The sequence below is a fragment of the Styela clava genome, chromosome 2 (genome assembly GCF_964204865.1).
Source record: "Styela clava chromosome 2, kaStyClav1.hap1.2, whole genome shotgun sequence".
Lineage (NCBI taxonomy): Eukaryota > Metazoa > Chordata > Ascidiacea > Stolidobranchia > Styelidae > Styela > Styela clava.
In genome coordinates this window covers 6,548,200-6,571,219 of record NC_135251.1, presented here as the reverse complement: position 1 = coordinate 6,571,219, position 23,020 = coordinate 6,548,200, and the positions used below count along the sequence as shown (strand labels likewise).

The 23,020-nt window shown below is 33.2% G+C and overlaps 1 protein-coding gene across 1 annotated transcript; it reads left to right on the top strand.

Annotated features, from left to right (window-relative positions):
* Window positions 1–3,918: 3,918 nt before the first annotated feature.
* On the top strand, window positions 3,919–21,484 carry LOC120336068 (receptor-type tyrosine-protein phosphatase epsilon-like). Its single transcript, XM_078118977.1, has 25 exons — window positions 3,919–3,956; window positions 4,387–4,504; window positions 5,358–5,540; window positions 6,325–6,541; window positions 7,434–7,536; window positions 8,070–8,207; window positions 8,722–8,877; window positions 10,965–11,059; window positions 11,905–11,992; window positions 12,416–12,492; window positions 12,975–13,111; window positions 13,661–13,754; window positions 14,252–14,319; window positions 14,536–14,670; window positions 15,074–15,205; window positions 15,669–15,811; window positions 16,743–16,878; window positions 17,437–17,540; window positions 18,154–18,239; window positions 18,562–18,641; window positions 19,058–19,189; window positions 19,660–19,800; window positions 20,021–20,157; window positions 20,830–20,965; window positions 21,332–21,484. Exons 1-25 carry the CDS (start codon window positions 3,919–3,921, stop codon window positions 21,482–21,484), a joined length of 3,027 nt encoding a protein of 1,008 aa, XP_077975103.1.
* Window positions 21,485–23,020: the final 1,536 nt, after the last annotated feature.

The window sequence follows — 23,020 nt, the reverse complement described above, 5'->3', positions numbered from 1 at the left end:
TCCAATAGTCAAAACTGTGCTTGTATCAACCCTAACACAGGAAGATGGGCTGACATTGGCTGTGGTAAGGCTATTAGAAGATACGTCTGTCAGTCAGGTAAGAATATAATTGCTTTACACCGAAGACATCAGTCTGATACAAAATGTATTGTCTAGACCAGGGCTTCCCAAACTAGAGGCCGCGGCCCCACACGGGGCCGCGAAACGAATTTCAGGGGCCGCAAAGAGAAACCCTATTTTACACAAAGTACTACATCTATTGTACTTTTTTGGACTCTTGATTCGAAATCCAATTATATATCAAAACTGGTGTAAAACAAAAAACTCCCGTTTCCTAGTGAATACATAATCATATTGTATTTCCCAGAAAATAAGACAGCGTCTTCAATTAAAAAATTAATATGTATGACTTATTTTGGGGGATGCCTTTTATTTACATTTTTCAAAAACAAAATTACAAAGTAGAAAATTACGAGATTTTTAAATATACCAAATGTGAGAACCGAATTCTATTTACTTATAAATAACACGCTTTTATTAAAAATAACTACCAGTCATAGATTATTAATCATTTAAAACGTGGAAAGATTTCTTGATATCGACTAGGTAAAAAAAATTTGCAGATAAGTCATATATATTTTAAAGAAAAGGGCTCATATTAGGATAATTTTTAAACTTCAGGCTATAGGCCGCATTTTCAGGCTCGGTCTTATTTTCGGGGAAACATGGTAGAATCCCCACGCTTGCATAAAACAAATAATGACGGCTTCAATCGTTAAGCCATCGGTTCCCGAAGCCGATTTGCTTAATGCGTCTCGAAACTTGTAGGGTCGCCGTAATTTTCCCTGATAATTTGGCGCGCCCGAACTGCTGCATTTTTTCAAATGTGTAGTGAGTAACAATGCCGGATAAGGACCATGCCGTCGGGTGCCAGACTTCGTAATTCATTATCATTGAGACCTGCATTACCAAACATTGAGCCATGGCTGGACTTGCTATGCAGCATAAAACATTCGCACTCATTACACTGAATAGTCGAGCAACGTTATTGTGGGTGAATGTGAATTTGTTTTTGGGTAGGCCTACTGATAGTTGAGAGTTAACTGTGTCAATAAGATATCAAAAATGCATATTTCTAACTGTTAAGCATTATTAATAGGGGCCGCGAAAATTTTTAATATATTGAAAGGGGCCGCGAGCTCAAAAGTTTGGGAAGCCCTGGTCTAGACTCTAGTGCAAAGTTTCCCAAACTTTTTGAGCCGCGTACCCCTGTTTGTAAATTTAATTTTTGACGGACCCCCATTCTATGTCGTATCAATTTCTCTGCCTAACCAACGAGGATGAATAATGTTTTCATTGCCAAAATGAAAACTCATGTAAATTTGAACCAATACATACTGACGTTGAATACTGGCAGGTCAACGGCATGTTGATAAGATTATGATTTATTTCATATTTAATTATTTTCATATCGTTGCAAACCCCCTGCGCAGTCATCACGGATCGCCAAGAGTCCGCGGACCCTAGTTTGGGTAATCCTGGTCTAGCGCTAAAAAATAAGAAATAGGACATTCCACGTTCGTAAATCGGTAATGAGTATTTTGAACCATACGAATACTGGTTAAACTACGAATATATGTACATTTCACATGGTAGAGTGGCAGATAATTCTAATGAGTTAAAATATATACGAATTTATATAAAAAAAAATCCATTACATCAATTAGTTACATTACATTTTTTTAAATTTAATTTTACAGAACTTTTGACCATCAAGGCTACTAAGGCAGAAGCAGTCGTTATACGAGGAAATTCAACATCTATTACGTTGGAAATAAACAATCAAGATGGGCCAGTGAACATAAATGTTTACAAACTTCCAGACGAAACATCTGTTGTTCACTCTAAACCAGATGTTGAATCCACTTATACTTACACAACAGATCCAATCAATGATTCTCAAAACGTTACTTATAAGTTTGTCGCGACTCCAACAACTGAGACATACAGTAGAGCAGCAACAGTGGATATTTATGTACATTGTAAGTTGACTATTCTTTTATGGAATTTCTATGCCGAAAATTGTTTTGATATGACGTTATTCACATCTTCAGCTCGAAGTAAAGCCACTGTTATCTATGCGAACAGCAACGGTATTTCGGGTTTGGCATATTTCCCCATTTTTAAACACAGGGTGAGTTGGGAGACATGAAATTAAAATCCGAGATATGTAATCTTTGATGCCAAAACAGTTAATTCAACCAAAATCAGTATTTAAACTTCAATATCTTATTACAATATACGAAATATACTTTGTTACAGTCATAAGTCCATTCACAATTGAATTAATCAAAATGAAATATATGTAATAGTACAGCAAACAATACCGGAAATAATCGTTTCAGACAACGCCGAAACGGACTCGAATCATGCTTCTTTATCGGAAGTCATTGCATGAGCTCATAACCTAGAATTACGATCATTTGAAAATTATCTTTAGCAGAGTGTTTGATCAAGAAAATTATGATTAAAGTATTCAAATGAATGCTTTATTTGCTCATCCAATCTTAAATATGAATCTTGTCAATCTAATGCCCAAATTGTATCTCGGTGATGTGCCCACTCTACGCCGTGCGGATGTGCAAGTGCGAGCTTTCAGCGAAAAGCGCAGTCTGGTATGCATCTCTTGTCTACTGTAAAACTATTAATTGTGCCTTGACATTGTATTATAAATTATATCTTTACTACTTTTTTATTTTTAGATCCGGTAAACATAACAAACTTGTATCCGGTCGAAATTTCATCTCCCGTCACTACTGGCCCAAGTTACGTGACTTGTGAGGCAACAGGTGTGCCCACTGCTGAAGTGAAATGGTTCAGAGATGAAATGGAAGTTTCAATAAACACAGATAATACAATATATCAGATGAAGAGCGTTGGGAAATCGTTACTTTGCATTAAAAGCGCCTTTCAATCGGAAGACGGATCCTATACGTGCCGCGGGGTTAATTTTATCGGTGATGCAGCGCAGAAAAGTGAAATGGAAGAAAGTATCACGTTATCAGGTAAACCAGTAAGCAAACGGTACTCCCGAAGTATGTGAACCAAGATGGCGGACATCGGAACGTAGTATGTGTACCAGGTTAGGATTAGGTCATAATTTTATTCCAATTTACCTTTTTTCAGTTCTATTACCAGTTCGGGGAATAGCCAAGTGACTCCCGTAATATTTGTATGTGAAATTATAGCCCTCACCTGGTACACATACATACATACATACTACGTTCCGGTGTCCGCCATCTTTGTTTACATACTTCGGGAGTACCAAATTTTAATCCATAAATACGAACCAATATAAACAGTAAACAAATAATGTTCCGATCGATAAGCACAAATAGAAAAACTTAATATATTGAAATATGAAACAAAAGAATGATGATGGTGCGTGTAGCACATTCAGGATGTCCATAAACACAATTTACAATTTCAATATATCCTAACCAGGTTTGTGGATTTTTAATCAATAATTGGTAAGTATTTCTACTTCATTCAATACATCTGTGAGGGTCAAAACATTATATGTTATCGATAAATTTCATTTGCAATTTTGTTACAACTTTAAGACTTTATGAACTTCCTTTGTATTGCTAATAATATTTGCACAATTTTTTTATTTAAATTTTCAGTCTATGGATCACCAAAAATTACAGAGAACAAAGTACAAGAATGCAGTATTGATGGGCAAATAACAATTGATTGGAAACCTAACAACCAGACTGTCGGTATAATGCACAGGTGACTAAAAAATGTCTAGAGTTTCTTTTCAAACGAAATATTAAACAAATTTTTCTCTAAAAAGGGCTCTGTAAGACAGGCACTGATATTTATAGAGCTAATAGATATCTTGGAAGAGCCTTAATGTGTCCGGTACGTCATCGTCAAGAAATTATTAGCACGTGGGTTGATAGACGATGGCATGTTGTTTAACCTGCTTGGCCAACATTTCTATTGTTCTACCTACTGAATTATCGTGCCAACAATTTCACAATTTTAGAATATTTTAACCCGGACAACCTGATAATAAATATTGTGTGCAGAATTTTATTACTTGCTATTAAATTCTATCTCAATTCAGTTGCAAAACCCCGATTCAGGACTTATTTCCGACCTAATATATCAAATAGACATAATATATCAAAAGCAGTGGCTGTTTTTTCAGAGCCTAATTTGAAACCATAAATATGTGGAATGAAAATACCGAATATGTAAAACGTACGTACTTTACGTACTAAAGTATAACAATTTCTAATAACTTAATATAAAAACGCACTATTCAATTCAAAGCTATAATATTTTATTTAAAATCATTTTTTCGATTTTTTGCAGAATCGAAGCCGTCAGTCACAATAACATATCCCGCAATCATTCACATATTACCGAGGCTAAAGCACAGGAAGTCACGACAATAACAGGACTTACGCCTTACACTAACTATACCATTCAGGTATTCTGAATCGATTGCCTTGTTTACACTGATTGAAATGGTACTCAGAATTAATGTATACTAAAGGAACCCACTTATTTTTAATATCACTCGCCAGATGTTTCATCTCTCATGTGTGTTCATGACTCGGAATATCAAACTAATCCGTGTAAGGTAACCAGAACAGAGACATATAGTCGTATAGTCTGAATTCCATTTTATGAAGCTTTAAAATAGAATGAGCTGAAAGCGAATGTTAACAAGTCTTTAAAGACTCGCAAGGAGCGAATTTCTAGCTTCCTTAATCATTTACATTTTCGTACTAATTTTTATCACATTTTGGCACAGAACAAGAACTTTCTTCTTCTTGCAGTGTTGCAATGTATGACGTAATAAATATGTTACTTTTTGTTAGATAGATAATAGACGTTTTACAAAATATCATCGTATTTTTTCATTAGCTCAGTTAGTCTTATTAATTGTGATATTTAAAATAAGTACGAATACCGATTAAAACATTTCGTTTTTTGAAATTAGTGAAATTTCAACCATCACTTGTAACCTTTGTGAGATATTTTATTCTCATTAATGTGGCTGGCGTTGCCTCTCGCCTAATCCAAGATTAATAAATTGTGCGTGCTTGTTATAATAAATTCATTAGTTTCGTTCCACACTAGGGTACGAAAAAGTAGTATTCGTACCAATGAAGGGAGATTTCCCCAGTCGGTAAAACGACAGCATATCAAAGTTATTACCATCTAGTTGAGTCATTGCGTTTGAAATTCATTTTTTGCATTTTGAGCACTCTTGGTTCATCACGAAACAACAATGCATAAATCACTAAATCATGCTAAAAACAAATTGATTTTTTCAGATCACTGTCTGTCCGGATGAATGTATTACAAAACTGAATGCAACATCGACTGTAGAAACCGGAGTTGGGTTGCCCGATTCAGTTACAGACGCCGGAGTTATTCAAGAGAATATGAATGCCGGATATTGCACAGTAAAATGGTCATGGAGCGATCGAATACCGAAGAGCAGTACGACATTCGAGGTATTTGTAAACATTCATGAATATATAAAACACGGGATTGTACACGAAACTAATCCATAATTTCTCAATCGTTATAATTGACTAGTATAATTGGAAGCAAATTTTAAGAAACAATTTTGCAAATTTCAATGTGATATTTCTAATCCGAAAACCTGTACAAAACTAGAGTTAAAACGTATCCAATCACAATTAGTTTCACGTCAATGCATATTGAACGAGACTGTCATCTGAATAAGGAACGAACACGTAATTTGAATGATTCCGTATTAATAAGCTAAATTATTTTGGAAAATAAGGGAAAAAATGTTAAGATTAAGTGGCATTAAACGAGATGTACTCGATATATTTATTGTAGGTAGCTAATTATTCCATATAGATAATACTACAAATGAACGCATAAAGACATTCTTTGTCGAAAAAATATAAATTACAAAGGTGTGACCGTTGACCTTTTTATATGTCACTTTTTATATTTCTATTTAGTTTATCACATTCTGGGTGATATAGAATTTCATAATGTCTTAGCGTTGGTGGATTGCCACGTACAAATATTTTTCCACATTTTAAATTCAATAATTTGGTTTCGGCGGGACTAACTATTTATCCTTCTTTTATGTTTTTGTGCCGGTGGATCCGTATGCATACAATGCAAAGATGCTGTAGCAAGAATAAAGTTGACTATCCTAAGTGATTGAAGATTCCTAGTGTACACTAACACAAATATATTTCTGTGACGTTTCGGGATAGATTTCAAGATTGAAACACCACTCATTTTATATTATAGATAATTACAGAATCAACTCTCGTCCAACTCTCTCCAAATATAGAGCAACAAACATACAGTAATGTGCAATCTTATGCTGGTGGAACGCTGGAATATTTCCAAGTTCAAATTGAAACAAAACCGAACCGGAACTACAACTTTTACATCAAAACAAAAACCTGTGCCGGGTCAAGCAACACGTCGAGAGCCGATGGAGAATGTGTTACAGATATGGCAGGTAACAATTACATCTATAGTTGAAGTTGGTCATGAAATAGACAATTTTTGTTGTACAGGGCATATAAACCGGAAATTCTACGACTGAGGTGAGATCGCGAAAAATAGATACCATCATCACTCAAAACTATGCTAGAGTCCAACCTAAATTTATATCTGGAAGTAAAAATAGAACTGAAACTTGATATAGTAAAATACAGTGTGACCACAAAAACAGAACCCATAAATGTTTATACCGTCTACAGAAATATAGAAGAAAGCAGAAAATGTATTCTATTTGTTACCCTTCAATTTCTGTTTGTGCTTAATGGTACTCAAAAATTCATGAATCTAGGACGCTCTGCATAAAAGTTATAGAACGAGCACTTTTCTATAACATTATACCATGATAGCAGTAAGCGGTTTGGGGAGATTTTTTTAAATGACAATGCCTCTTAACCAAACCAAATAAAAAGCTCGTCTTTGCTTTCAAAATGTCGCAAACATTTTCACCCATATTGCTCCTTGTGATATGTTTAGTGCAATATCACCGAATAGGTCTTTGTAATAAACCGATCCGCTAGTCTATATTATTATATAAACACCAGATAAAAAAAAGTTTTTTCTCGGAATAAATAAAAAAAAAATTAATGCAATTTTTACAGTTGCTATATTTATTACAAGAAATATAAACATAAGTTTTGGAAATTTGCGTCACATAACGCTTTTTTGCATGAGACAATTCAAAATATTGCATAGTGATGTCTCTAGCCTCTGGGATGTTTCATTGAGGGTCAGCTTCGCGAAAAAGGTTGGAAACCACTGCGTCCAACGTGTAACACCAAACTTCAAGACTGATTCAAACAATGGTTTATTTATCTTGCGAATCTAATATTTATATTTCATCTGCGTAGCACCAGAATCTGTACCAGAACCAACTTTAATGAATTCTACTGAAAACTCACCAGTACAGCCGATAAAAGTCAATGTACCTAATGAGTCGAATGGTACAATAAGGTAATACAAGAGACCCGTCATAAATTTTATTAAAATATATGGAAGCTGAAATATGATTTTCTGACGTCAATTATTTTGCGAAGAATATTATTTAATATTCAATTGGGATGAACTAGGTATGTTATGCTGAACTGAAAAAATTCTGCATGTTCCTAAATGGCGAATAAGGCGAATTTATGGTTTGCCAATGAAGAATTTACACTAATCATACATGATAGCAGAAACGATTATTCAAGATATTTAGTTACGCATTCATATATTTAAAATAATATGGTATCCGATGAGACATTCAGAACTTGAACTATTTTAATAAATTGGACCAAGTAATGTAGGATGAAGCAGATAAGCAAAGCTCAACCATATTGATTCTGGTTATGCTAACAACGTAGTATATTTCCAAGTATCCGTGGGTTCCTATCTGACACTTTGTACGAGAGGAAGTTAGGAATTACTAAAAAGGAATTCAATAAGAATTTAAACTAATGATTAGTTTTAGTATTAACGTTTATTTAGAGCATTCTTCTCAATTGCAGCTGTATTTTTGTGCTCGTGAAATCAGGAAGTAAATTGACAAACAACGCAATAACGATAGACGATATCAACCAGGCATCGAATGTAGCAATAAACCAAGCACCGGGTGATATGGATTATCTGGCTATTGCAATACAAAGGTAAATCTTATATTAAATATATGAACATGTTTATGGATATTCAGTAGCAAGGTCACAATAACTAACTAAAAAGAATGAAAATTTATTTAAAACAAATAAATAAAGTTTCAGATGACCACTTCCGTACCAGAAGTTAAGAAACCTATTGAGTATTTAGCCTCATCAAATATCGATTTAATCAAGGCAAAAATTGATAAAGCTCGGGAAAAGAGTTGGGTGACTAGTCTTGGTTATTGCATAGAGAAGGTAATTGGGACGAATATTTTAATAGCTACTGCTACCTTCAGTTGAAAAAATTATAATGTTTTCTTTATCATTTTCTCTATCCCCGCTAATTTTAAATGTGCCATCAGAGTTAGTTGGAAAACCTCATTTTTATATACCCCGTAGTGGGATGTATAGTGCAATTTTGGATGATATTTAATTTTTATGACATTCAGTTAAAACTTTTCAATTACATTCAAATCATAAAGGATTATTTAAAATCATTGAAGGACTACTTTTCATATTCCAGGTCCGAAATCAACGGTTCTTCAATAGAACTAATTTTGGGCGAAGACACATTTAGTAGCTGCGATATCTCTTCGTCTCCTGGCAATAGAGGAAAACGTGCAACAACACAACATATATCAGGAAGAAACTTGAGACTGAAGGGCGCTGTAACTTACAGGTGAATTATATTACATATCATCTTGCCGCTAGCTAATTTGCGTTAGTAACGCCGCGGTCTAAACTCTTTGATCCCTGAAAGCCGCTATAGCGGCTTTCCCGAGAAAGTCTTCTGACGCTGAAAGCCGCTTTAGCGGCTTTCGCATCCCGTAAGAGGTATGCAATTTTGAAACCTCATATCTCGCGAACCATTTATCATATTTAGACAAGTTTCACATCGTGTGAAAGATAATCTACAAGACTAAGTATAATTTTAAAATTGAGATAAAATATTGTGATCATCTTATGAAAATTGGCAAAATTAAAAAGCATAAAAAACTTCTGTAAATTGCTCAAATCTAATTGACAAAACTCCAATTTGTTTTCGATTAAACCTAGTACATTATGGACAAAATTTGTAGAATTTGAAAATAGCTTTCCAGTGATACCATTAGATTGAACTTATGTTGCACCATTCAAATTTTAGAAGCATTTTTATTCGTGATTTTGTTTGTCGCAAGATCGAGGCGACGTCAAGGTGACGTAAATAACGACCTAACACATTTACGCCGTTACGCAGCGACGTTAAGCAATTACGTTGGCACGTAGCACGTTCACGTTTCATACGAGAAACACTTTTCCTCGCATGCTCGTAACGTCATTTACTTAAGTTCATACTCGTGAAGCGACTAACGACTTGTAAACGATACACGGGGAAATTTACGCATTACATCCAGCCTCAATATCGGTTCGACTAAAACACACAATACGCAGTGTCATTGCCGTTTTAATTGCATAAAGATATGAAAAATACGAATAGCAAAAATAAGGATTTCTAAAAACGGATTGATGGAACATATCGATGGATGCATTGTTTAGCGCCATTGCTGAGTTTTATTGTGCCATATTTTCTTCTTCCGATAGATGAATACTATCCAATATTTCATCTGGACAAAGCTTTCGTTTAAAATCCACTGTAAATATAGCGATATCAAGAATGTAGCGTATATGCAGTAATTTCGAAAATCTAATGAGGCCGCAAAATGTAAAACACTGACCAGGTGAGCTACTGGTGCCACCATGTCTTCCGTGTACCCGTTATCAGTTTTTTTTTTTATTCAATCTTCATGATATCCAACGGTGAATAATTAGCCTTGATGTTTCCGGCGGAACCTCATAAATTCATGAGGATCAAATATTTCGTTTTGGCCATTCATTTTCGTCCCATATCCAAATAGTAAACGTACGTATATAAAATGGCCTTTAGATTCTAGCAATTTTACTATGTTCGATCAAAATTCGTCTGAAAGGGTTTTATCTGCGGCCGAGGATATGATACTGATGCAATGATGACACAATCTGCACTCAAGCTGTGAACGACCAGATGTGCAATTGCGCAATATACCTCACGCAAAGAGTTACGCACGATACGTCGCATGAACGTTATCACGACAATGTCGTCGTCGCCCTTTGCGTCCTTACGCAAACTTGGCGTCAAAATAGTTGATCAATTTTGTTCGCAAACCATTTGAATCGATAGTACAAATTCTGCAATAAAATGAGTTATGCGTATGTTAAGAAAGTCATCCGTATATTCTCCGAAAGGTAATTTTGTCTACTTTTCAAAATTTTACTTATATTGATGATACATTTCTAAAAAATGTATTAAATATGACCAAAATACAAAAAAGTAGTAGATGGGGCTAAAAATAGGCTTACACATCTCATCAAAACATCTCGTGAAAAATAATGCCAGTTAAAAAGAAAAGACTAGATAAGCTTTTATATGACATATTACGGACCATCTGATATCTAATGGTTTAGAAGTTATTTTGGTTTGAAATTAGGGATATTACAATTTTTTAACGCATCAAATCGATGCGACGCCGTGGGAGGTCAGGGTGAGAGAGTAGCATCGTTCTGGGGAATCAGAGTTCAAAGAGTTTTAAAGACTGTTCGGTACCGTTTCACCTCCACGAATATGATACATGCGTCTTGAGCCATTTTTGTGTCAGTCTTTTTCGAACTGGTATTCGGTATTTAATACTATTTCTGTTTTACCATTTGAAGTAACCGGAAAAATTCTCAACGAAAGATATTTTCTTACAGTTACTACGTGGTATCTTCAACACCATCTATTACGTCCGGAAACACCTATTTAAAACAAAGTCCTCCTAGTTCATTTTATCATGACTATATTGAAGGTATATTTATGCAATATTGGCGAGAATGGTCCGAAGTCAGCTTAATTAATGCAGTAGACTTTCTCTAACAACGTTTAAGTGATTTAATTTGCTACTCAGTCGGATTTCAAACAACTAATTTAAACATCTTTTGGAATTTGAAGGACATGTTCCCTTTTAAAACAATGCTTTGTATTTGAATCAAGATTTTTTTATTATACCTAAAATCCTTTTGGAAGTCTCAGAAAAAATAATATTTTTTTTTCTATGACAATTATACATTAAATGTCTGTTGGATTTAAAATTTCAATTTTCTCCTTGTTATTGTTAAACGAAAACAAGCATAAAGCATTTTGTTATTTCTAAATAAATTTTGTACCAATCTGTCGGAAGTTAACAAAATTTTATGCAATGGTATATGATATTTTGCGCTTGTTGTATTAAATCGAATTATTCAAAATTTGAATTTGACACATTTGCTTTTTTTTCCATTTAAATCGAGATTTTATTTTTTATTTTTTTTTTTCATTTTTCGTTGTTGTTATTTTTAGTGATTTAAATATTTACCAACAATTCCTTCCCAAACTTCAGGCATATAAAAATTTGGCTTCGTTCTCCGTTAGAGTATCACACTAATGTTTAGAAAACGCTTTTTTAAATTTTCATAGGCAGCATAGATTATTACTTTGTCAAATTGTTTCTCTGTCGCCGATCAATTTCGATGCAAAAACGAAGGTATTAGGTATAATTTGTTAGATACTTGTGCCACCAACAAGCTTATATATTGAGCGCAGGATTTAAACTCTTGTTTGATCTCTTTACGTAAATAAAACAAGTCATAACTTTAATGATATACATTTTCTTAGATTCCAGTTTGTGGTGGATAGCTGGTATTATTGGTGGTTTGGCTGCTTTGGTTACTGTGGTTCTGATAGTCATTTACATAAAGAGAAGGTACGTCTTTTCGGCCAATTGAGCCATTTTTCTGGTTCTCCTATTTTATCTAGTTTTACTTCATTCTTGCGTGTTAATTTTCAAGTCTTTAGAATATTTTCACAGAAACTATAGTTCGACCAGCATACATATTTCCTAGTTACTAAATCGTTTTTTTTTTTTAAGTTCCGAGTTATCTCTTAGCTCATTTTTTTCTTGCCACGTTCACTGGAACCTTTAAATATGTCGCATTGGATACCATTGCCTAGGATTACGTCATCGTAAACTTGATAACTGTCACGTTGGCTTTTCACTGGTAATCATATCAAAACTCGCAATTTTTGTTGGGAAACAAAATCTTGAGCCAATGTTCGGAATAGCAACTTGTCCGTTTACTCGCTTTACAATAAAATATATATTAAAAATATTGTTTAATTTATCCAGGAATCATATTAAAAAATTGAATGATCGAGATTCCAAGCGGTATAGACTCCCTGCTTCACGAAATGAGATGGATGAAAGTAAATAAACAATTACATACTTATGTTTGAAAGGTTAATTTTAGCGTGATTTTCGTCAATGCCAAAATTTGAAAAAAATTATTTCAAATTCAGTAGTTTAACTTCTTGAGGGCAATTTTTTTTTTAAATTAGGAACAATATAAGTTGTATTGGTGGGTTCTTTTCTAGAAAAAGTAAACTAAACTTTATTGGCGACTTCTTGTCTAAATTTGTTAGAGTGCTCGAGTCAAATATTGGATGCAGTATTGCACATATGGGCAAAATATGAGCAGTAGTGGTTATAACCAAACTGTATTGCGAATTCATGTGTAGATATCAGGACCCGATTTAAAACAATCTTGGAAAGCCGGGAATATTTCATCTACGTCATTTTACACCCAATCTAAAATAAGTGCTGGGTCTCATATTTTCATTGACGAGTAAACCACAGGATTATTACATGCACGCGACTCTAACTTTAAATTTCAACTTTTAATTTTCAGCTACAGTTTATGCGAACTTTGGGGCTGATATTGAAGAGAAAGATGAATCGAAAACTTCAATTTCCGTGAAAGAGTTACTTGCGGTATTTGAACAGAAAAATGCAAATGGCGGAGAAAAGTTCTTGGAAGAGTTCACGGTAAATTTTGTTGTAAAACAAATGTAATCTACAATACATTGAATTTAACTTGTCAGGTAAAGAATTCAAAAGAAACCATGCAATTATACACAGGTTTACAGTCCGTAATGTCTAACACGGACATGGCAAACTACGGCCCGTGGCCTAAATCCGGCCCGTTGCGTAATTCAATCTGGCCCGTCTGATGTGTGATGTCGCAACCAAACGAAAGCAAATTTCGATTTTTTATCTAAAATTGCGATAAAATGTAGTATGGGCAGGAGGCTTATTGTTTTCCACTTGCTTTTGTGACACTGTAAATAAAATCCTGTTCATTGAATATAACTTTTTCGTCGCCCGGTTTTGGCACCTGGTTTAAAAAATCTTGCCCACCCCGTCGTTTGATCGTCAGTAGTTGTGATAGGAGAAAGGCTTGAGCCCTACTAGATGGCAAACCATTGAACCAACCATTATGTCTTCAGGCTACTTCTCATCAAACTACATTGATTCGTACTGAAATAGATAGGGTTTGTCTTCACATTTATTTATCTATCTATTTAATTAATTAAGGCCCTCAAGAGAGAAGCTATTACCATATTTTCAACAGACATAGCGTCAAATGAAAACCTGAAGACTAAAAACAGATATAAAAATATTTTACCTTGTAAGTATATATGATCAAGTAACTCAGTAAACGAATAAGACACTAAATGGATATTTGGACCATTTTGCTTAACTGTCGTTCGTGTAGTTAGAATCGAAAATATTTTTCTTGATCACTGTTCTATAGACTTAATTGTCTAGCCTAACAACGGAAAAGTCTCCTAAATTTTTTTTAACTTTTTATACTTTCCAATATTCTTCATGGTCTCGTTGTTTTGCAATAAATTTTATTATTATTGAATAATTCGGCCATCGCCACACAAACAAATATTTCCCGTAGTTTAAATTAATTTTACGATTACTGAATGTCAACTGACAATCTACTTTGTGTCCATAGGATTTGTGGCTGTTCTTTATGTTTACTTATAGTCAGGATCTGAAAGTAATATAAAAGTCATCTCATGTGTCAAAGTGGGATTAAGAAATGAAACATTAGTTGAACAGTGACAGTGGTGTTCTAAAACAACTAGATTTTATTAATTTATTTTGTTTTACCAGTTGACTTATCCAGAGTTAATTTGAAAGGAGAAAACGAAGAAACATACATTAACGCCTGCTATATTCACGTAAGACAACATTTATGTTAACCGCCCATTGAAAACCAATTCCATAGTGGTGGATCGTAGGTCTAGTCCACTTTTTGAATGATAAAATTTTAACCCATAAAGTGAGATTTTAACAGTCCGGTTCCGTAGCTTTGTATGGCAGGGTCAGACCGTCTATGCATAACGGTAATTTTGTAAAACTGTGCTTACTTTTATTTTTTTATTTTCCGTTTTCAGGGCTACAGTAAGTCCAGAAAGTTCATCGCAACTCAAGGACCTCTTCCAACTACAATAGATGATTTTTGGAGAATGGTGGTTGAGCAGAAATCTAAAGTTATTGTTATGCTTACAAAATGTGTCGAGGCACAAAAGGTACGTACGCAGCAAAATCGAGTATTGTTAATTTCTAGTAATATATATCGGGTGTTCGTGAAAACTTTAGAATCAAAAAAAAATTTGTCGATATCATATATTGTTATGGCCCTCACAGATGAAGACAACAAACCTATTTGAGATATATTGAGAACTGCGCTCCAGCAAACTAGTTTTGACAGTCGAGCTAAGATTTTAACTAGAGATGAGACATAGTTTTTTTTTTAAGTTTTTTTTATTTGAGAATCTTGGTGAAATAGTAATCGTTTTGTTATTCCAGCATTTTTGCTTTCTATCTCTGGGCAATTTGACATGAGAAGATTGCATAGATAATTTGAATTTGTTTGAATTCATTCTTGAAATGAAAATTTTTATATCTCACATCTTATGTTAATATTTTCAGAAAAAGTGTGAAAAATATTGGCCAGACGTTGGACAGGAACAAATTTTCGGCCAAATTAGAGTATCTTGTGATAAAGAAGAAGTTTTCGGAGGCTACAAAAAGAGAACTTTTACTATTTATACTGAGGATGAGGTAAGAGATTAACATTTTTTTGCGTGTAATACGCATTTTTTCCATCTTTTATATACCTATTACATACATATCGAGTCAAAATGAATGTAACCGGGAAAATAAAAAAAATAGCTTTCAAATATTATATAAATTTCAAGAAAATATTTGATGTGTTATTATCATCCATAAAAAAACTTCCAAGCAATAAAAATTAATTTTTCAACTTCACCGTTTTAACAATACAGTGAGAGTTACAATGGGTAGTAATAAATTGAAAAATAGGAAATTTGCTTTTCAAATAAATATTGATTTCAATTATTACAATTCTACTTGGCACCAAAGAAATCAAAATGTTGTATGGACTTCAAGTAACGACCCGGTGCCTTTTTATAATTCATAAAAAGAGGTCATACAAAAATAAAAACATTATAAATTTCGATTGCTTAGTCACGAAATTTAATCAACTTGACATTCTTTTTATCAGCCTGCCTATCAAGTTGAACAATACCATTTCCTGAATTGGCCTGATCACGGAGTTCCTGTTACAACTTCTAACTTTTATCGATTCTATGAAGCCTGTATGGGAAGTCATGGAAATGAAGATTGCCCTATTATTGTGCATTGCAGGTCAGGTATTGCAAGCATACAACAAGTTTCATTTCGTGAAAAAACCACCCGAAAATTTTTATTCTTATTGCTAATGACTTGTGAATTTACTTCAAATGTTATTTCGTAAACGTTTGATTTAAATTACTATGGCATATAGTGTAAAACACGAAATTAATCGCACATTCGACTGGGGCTTAAAATCTTGGGTCTACCGTACCGGTTCTACACCAGTGTGCCATGGCTCACTGCTGGGACACAAGAAAAATTTTGATGTTTGTAACAAACCTATTAAAAATTGCTAGTCATTGATTAATAAATTAGCTAATTTTGACTGTAGTGGCAATGCATGATGATGCTGTTTTCTGCTACTGGGTAATTTACATTTTATTTATCAAAGAGGTAGTGTCTATGGCTAGGCATTTCGAATCAAATATTCGAATCGAATCGAATAGTAAATTATTCGAATCGGTTGAGAGCAAATTTTCGAATCGCCGCCATCTTGTTTTACTCTTTCCGCCAATGGTCAAGTTAAATTTCTCAACTATTTTTCATTGAAGCCATATTTTTTCTACACAATTCTGACATATGACTCTTTTCTGTATTGAGGTATTGATGAAAACGTGTTTTTCTTATTGTCAGTGATGTATTCTATGTTTTCAGTAATTTATGTGTCTGGAGGACCTAAAATAATTAGAAAGTTACATACAATTTTCATACCTTCCAAGTATTCGGGATTCGATTCGAAAAAAATATTTGATTCGATTCTGAAATCATCAGGTATTCGATAATGCCCAGCCCTAGTAGTGTCTATCTTTGGTAATTTTTGCTTGTAGTTTTCACCTTGCATGAGAAAGTTATTGGGCCACAGAATTTCTGTGCAACAAAAGTGGGCCACTAAACAGAAAAAAGTTAAGAACCACTTGTCTGATGCTTGGTTTTTTACTCGCAGTGCTGGAGCAGGTCGCACTGGAGCCTTTATTGGTTATGATTGCTTGATTGAAGAAGCTGCTCGTACAAACCGCGTGGACATCTACCAATGTGTTATTAAAATGAGGCAACAGAGAGTCGACATGGTCCAGACATGCGTGAGTATTCATTTTTTTATACATAAATCTTAAAAACATTAGATATTTAATGATTTGTTCAAAAACATAGAGGATCAAACTTTCGTTAAACTTTCAAAGATTTTTAACATTCTGTGACTCTCCTCAAACAATAGTTTTGATATTAAAGGGTTTCATCACTTATTTTATTTTTCACGTTTGGGCAAAAGAAAAAGTATAAAGCATATAATGAAATTTACTTTTACGGAATCCACAAAATATTCAATAACAAATAAAATCAAAATCGTGTAGATTAGAAGATAAACTTTCACCAGCATCGACTAGGCTTGTGATTTGCAACCTTTTGATGGAGGAGAAACCCCAAGGAAACATACTGGTATAGATGGACTTAATGTGGATCTGATTTTATATTAGATTTTACGATTGTATTTGTTATCGTGTTTGCTCCCGACACTTAATATCTATTTCAACACCATCTTCAATTTTGCATGCGAAACGATTTATAGATTGATTAATTGCTTGTTCTAAAACGTTCTTTGTTTATTAATAACGTAACAAAGTTTGTCTCAATTCACACAGGATCAATACAAACTTCTACATAAGTTTTTGAGCGAAAACCATTTGTTCAAAGATTCAGATGCAGATGACATTGAACTCGGGGTCAAGATTCAGGAAGATAAAGGGTAAGTAACACATCTCGTTCGGATTATTGAAAATTTGCTTAAAGCAAAGTCATTATAACGGAAATGAAAACCGAATGAATACTGATATTAATGTTGCAAGCTACCATTGGCATGCTTATGGCTATATGCAGGGTCATTGTGGCTCCAGAGTTGTCCGTAGCTATTCAGGCATCCAGTACCGGTAGACAAGAAACTATATTTAATTCATGGTCTTCCTGACTGGGAAACCGCAGCTTGTGAAAAATCTTGACAAGTTTTTTGGATAAAAAAATAATTTTTCTTATATAGAAATTGCATAATTAAAATATAATAATGTGCATTCATGACCATTTAAGGAATCTAAATTTATTGTGGTTTTAATTACAAATAGGCTACGAATAAGAGAAATTTTGATGAGCAGGATAATAAAAAACCAATCAAATGACAAATGAATAAAATGTTACCACTCAGTCAATTGTGAAACACTTTCTCAATACTGGGTTGACTAATATTTGTTGATAAACTCGGTTATCCTATATTGATCAACCATATTATGAATGATTCCAAGAAGAAATATTGGCGTAAAATTGTTGTTAAAGTTGAGAAAATCAGTGTGTATTACTAATTGTTTTAGATATGTTCAACGAACTTCAAGAATTAAGGAAGAGTTTAAAAATGTTGATGTTGCTTCTGGAATTAGTAAGATCAGTGAAAAACATGGTATGTATCATAGTTTTACTTTCAAGCTAGGCCGGAAATAGTAACAAAATGTTTCCGGTATCTACTGCTGGACGGGGTCAAATGACGAATTACGTCAAAGGAATCTATATATATATATGGTAAAGAAGGAAAAATCACAAAAAGAACTGAAATTGATTAGTGTCGGTGAAAAGCAAATTTTTTTTTTCAAGAAAAATAATCCTACCAACGACCACAAAATTATCAAAAATAACTTCGGAGAATCGATATATATAGCTCTATATCTGTATTAGCTTGCTACTATTAGCTGTTGATGTACTGATTTATAACCTTCCGATTTCAGCTGAGAACTACAAAGTTATCATAATGTGGCAGCAGGGAGATGGAAACGTGATACCAAAACTAAATGCCAATCATATCGAGGTATTTTCTTCGTTATTTAAATATTTATACATGTCTCTATTCAAAGAATTATTGATTTTGTAGTACATTATTATATTGGAATAACTAAACACGTTTATAGACATAATTTAATGTTTTTATACATGCATTGACTGCAAACATGTGTTTTGTTTGATTGTAAATAACCTCAACGCCCATAAGGTCTTTAGAATCGTCTTAGTGCTTAAAATTTGAATTTTGGAACTTTTTGTTCACAATTATTCAGCTTTCATCTATTTCTCCCAGTTAAACGGAAAATGGTAACTTTTCTTCTAATATATTCCAACTTGGGTCCGATCTCATGTTCGAGCTTAAATAACGTTCTGCACTTTTCGTACATGTATTCTTGAGTTTAGCATCTTTTTCTTTCTTCTATTATATCCGAATTTTTTTTACAGACATACGACGAATCTATTCGCTTGATTGCGTGTGAAGGACCGAAGTTAGCAAATGTTGAAAATTTCTGGAGAGCTGTACTTGATAGTGAAGTCACAACAATTGTAATGCTGAATGAACTTGTTAAGCAAAATGTAAGATTATTTAATATTTATTCGTAGGATATTTATATATATATATATGTTCATTATTTCATCTAGTAAATTTCGGTTAAACAGTGTTCGAAAAGTTCCGTTGACATTGCGCAAACTAGACACGACTTGGTTAGAAATATTTATGCGCTCATAATGAGCCCTTATTTACACATTCACATCATGGGTAAGATATCGTTGACATGCTGTGTCACTGACTACCATTGACTGGGCAGTAAACTTATAATGTTGCTTGTTTCAAAAAAATATATATTCCTCAACGCTGTGAAATACCATATACCTGAATTGTTTGATAAACTTATAGCATGAGTTTTTGCAAGCCAAACATTTCTAACTAATGTAATCAGTATCCAAACAAACAAATTAGTATCACTTACAAATATGAGTGGGGTATTTATTTACTGATCATTCCCGACAGCTTCACTTTTCGTACTGTTAATCACAATACTTAGGTGCACAACATACAGTACTGGCCATCAGAAAAAGGAAAATCAACCACATTTGGAAAAGTATCTGTTCAGCTAAAGAACTCGAGCTCAACAGAGGAATATCTCAAAAGGAATTTTTTGGTTACACGTGGTGATGAACGAAAAGTAAGTTCTCCAAAAAGCAAAACTTTACCACAGTTTTTTTATTTGAAATTTCCTATTTATTTACCATGTGTTATGCTATTTTGTGTTACATAAAATATTTGTCTAGTCTAAAACAATGTGAAAGTTTTGATTTCTGTCTGATGTATTTTGGCAAAAATACTTAGAATAACTTGTGGTCCATAAAAGGTCAAAATCGAATATTAGCTTTTGTCGTATTTAGGAAGTGACGCAATATCACATCTTGGGTTGGAGATCCAGTGCGTGTCCCGATGACGCCACTACTGTACTTGACGTAATCGATGAAATTCAGATGAATGCTTTGAAACAGGATGTTTCAACAGTATTGGTGCACTGCAGGTATGTAGATCAAGATAAATACTTATTCTCTACTGATACTTGACAAAATTAATGAAAAAATTTGGAAACTCAGGATAGGACGGAATTAGGGAATTCGAGTACTAACCCAGTTCGAAGACGAACAATTGTATTTCAAGTCATGAAAGATGAAAATTACTCCAACAATTGTAAAATATTGGACCTTTATGTCGTCTCAATTGAGTACCAGTTTCATATAAGCGATTGTCAATAGTATTAGGTCTGTAGCATGAATCTTCTTTTATTGGAGAGTTTTCCGATTTTATAAAAATAACACACAGAGTAAGCAAAAATAATAAAATCAACAATATATTAGAATCACTGGCGGAATTCAGCAATTTCGTCTTTTTCTCGAAAGTCGTGATCATTAGGAACTTGTTTATTATTTTCATATTGAACATTAGACGACGCAGCACATGGGCAGCGACGACTGATGTTGCATTTGGCGTTTTTAAATTAATTTGACAGATTTATGCAAATTGTGCCATTTTATTTCTTAATTAAATAGTGCGTACAAAATTTTCTGAAATGAGAGAACTTGTTGTTAGTGATTTCGATATATAAGATAACTTTTTTTTCAACTTTAGAACCCAGCCACTCCTTCGAATATATTTTTTCAATATTCCATATTCAAAACTAATTTTTTATTTTCAGGGATGGCTTGGGAAGGACAGGGGCATTCTGTAGCATAATGAATTTGATTTCCCGCGCTAAAATCGAAGGAAAAGCCGATGTGTTCAGAGTTGTGAAGGATTTGAGAGATTGTCGACCAGGAATGATTCAATCATTGGTGAATTAAATTTTGTCGACACTTGAATCTTCGAACTATTCAGTAATTTAGTCACTGAATTTGCTTCTTTAAAAATGGAGCTTTAAATATTGAATCAATAGTAATTAAATTAACAAATACGTTCTCTTACTGACTGGACATGACCCATTCATTTTCAATTTGTCTTCTGATTTTCCAAATCATGTGTGATTTGCTGTGAAATTTATAAACAATTAAAACTTATTCATTATCTATAGCTGTATTTGTAATATTTTTACAAACAATTAATTAAGCAACATTATTTTTTGTTGATTCCATATTGACCACGAAATTGGAGAGTGTTACATATAAGCATTTATAATTATAGGCATATTCATATATTTCCAGGACGAATATCGATTCTGCTACCGAGCTGTTGAGCAGTGGCTATGTTCTAATAACGTCAATAGAAAAGAATTCGTAGAAGAAAATCCATATGAAAACGATGTGCAGTTGCAATATGGTGGTGCGATTTACGAGAATCACCAGATATCAGTTTAATTCAAAAAATGTTCAAAAATATTACGCTTTTATCTGTTCTCCTGATCTCAGGCATTATTCAAATTGTGCAAGTCGTCGTAGTGTTTCATCGTATAATTAAATCATCATTCTCATTTATTCCAGTATTTTAAATGACTGCTTTATGTTTTTTACATTTTGCAATATTTGGTTTATACAATCGTTTATTCTGGATTAATTTTGAATTTGTCATTTTTGTCAAAAGAAAAGTTACTAAAACCATGAATTATTTAACTTTTCAAGTCGTCATAGTGTTTCTTCATATATTTAAATTATCATTCTCATTTATTCTAGTATTTTGAAAACCTGCTTAGTTTTTTTTTTGCTCTATTTCCTCATTATTGTTTTATTCAATTTACTCGTTTATCATATATTAATTTACCAAAAGTTATCATTTTAGTGAAATGAAAAGTTACTGAAACCATGAATTATTTAACTTTTGCAAGACGCTGTATTGTTTCTTTGTACTATTAAATTATCATTCTCATTTATTCCAGTATTTTAAAAACTGCTTAGTTTACTTTATTTTTTCAATATTACCTCATTCAATCTACTCGTGTATTTTGAATTAATTCCCCAAAAGTTGTAGTTTCAGACAATTGAAAAATGATCGAAACCATGAATATTTCGTAGATTCGTAGATTTAGCTTTTGCATTTTTTTGGTATTATTGCAATTATATATAGTAATATATTAAGTCCTCACAAAATTGCAATGTATCTTTTTGTCTCACCAGAAATCAATCTGGATCTTATTAGGCCATATAAGAAGAGTATAATTAAACAAAAACGTTGGTTATTCATCACTTAATAGACATTCGTGATTCAGGTATGTTACAATATTCATAGTGATTCTTTTATGCAGTGGTTTGCTGAGAAACCCAAAAAAAATTTCATGCAACCAAATTTTTGGGGTCGCCGCCCATAGGCTGGGAAACACTGATTTAAAGTATTTCTTAACTTAACTTCTCTCGGCGTTATGGCATGTTTTGCCTATTTAATGCATATAATTTTTAAAGAGATTTTGAATTACAATATTAAGGTAATATACTAACTGAATGAGTTTGAATAATTCCTGTTTTAAATATCCGAAACCAATATATTTCGAAGGGTGTTTTGCATTTTGGTGCTATCAGAGTTACTGTTTGAACACAGATAGCCATTTTATTGGAAATATCAAAAATTTTCATATTGATTACTAAATTTATTCCAAACTGTTTGTAAATGTGAATTAATATTCGACATCTGGCAACGTACACTTTGTTGCGAATAACACAAATTCCGCAATTAGATTATCGTTTTAGTAGCGTTTTCATTCAAAATAGCACATTTTTTCATAAATTTCAACTTAACGACTTTAATTATAGGCATCATCGAATATTTATCAACATTGTAATATACTTAGCAAATTGAATATCTCTATATGAGGTAACGTTATACATTGACGTTAGGAAACGCTAAACGCTGTTTCTTCTTTTATTATTCGATTTCGCACCGCATTGCTTTCATTTTTAATTTTG

Excerpts from the sequence above, each read along its gene's own strand:
- LOC120336068 (XM_078118977.1), top strand. The coding sequence starts at position 3,919 with ATGTGTCCGGTACGTCATCGTCAAGAAATTATTAGCAC. Across the intron at positions 4,505-5,357 it reads ACACTAACTATACCATTCAG|ATCACTGTCTGTCCGGATGA; the intron begins GTATTCTGAATC and ends TGATTTTTTCAG. Across the intron at positions 15,812-16,742 it reads CCTATTATTGTGCATTGCAG|TGCTGGAGCAGGTCGCACTG; the intron begins GTCAGGTATTGC and ends TTTTACTCGCAG.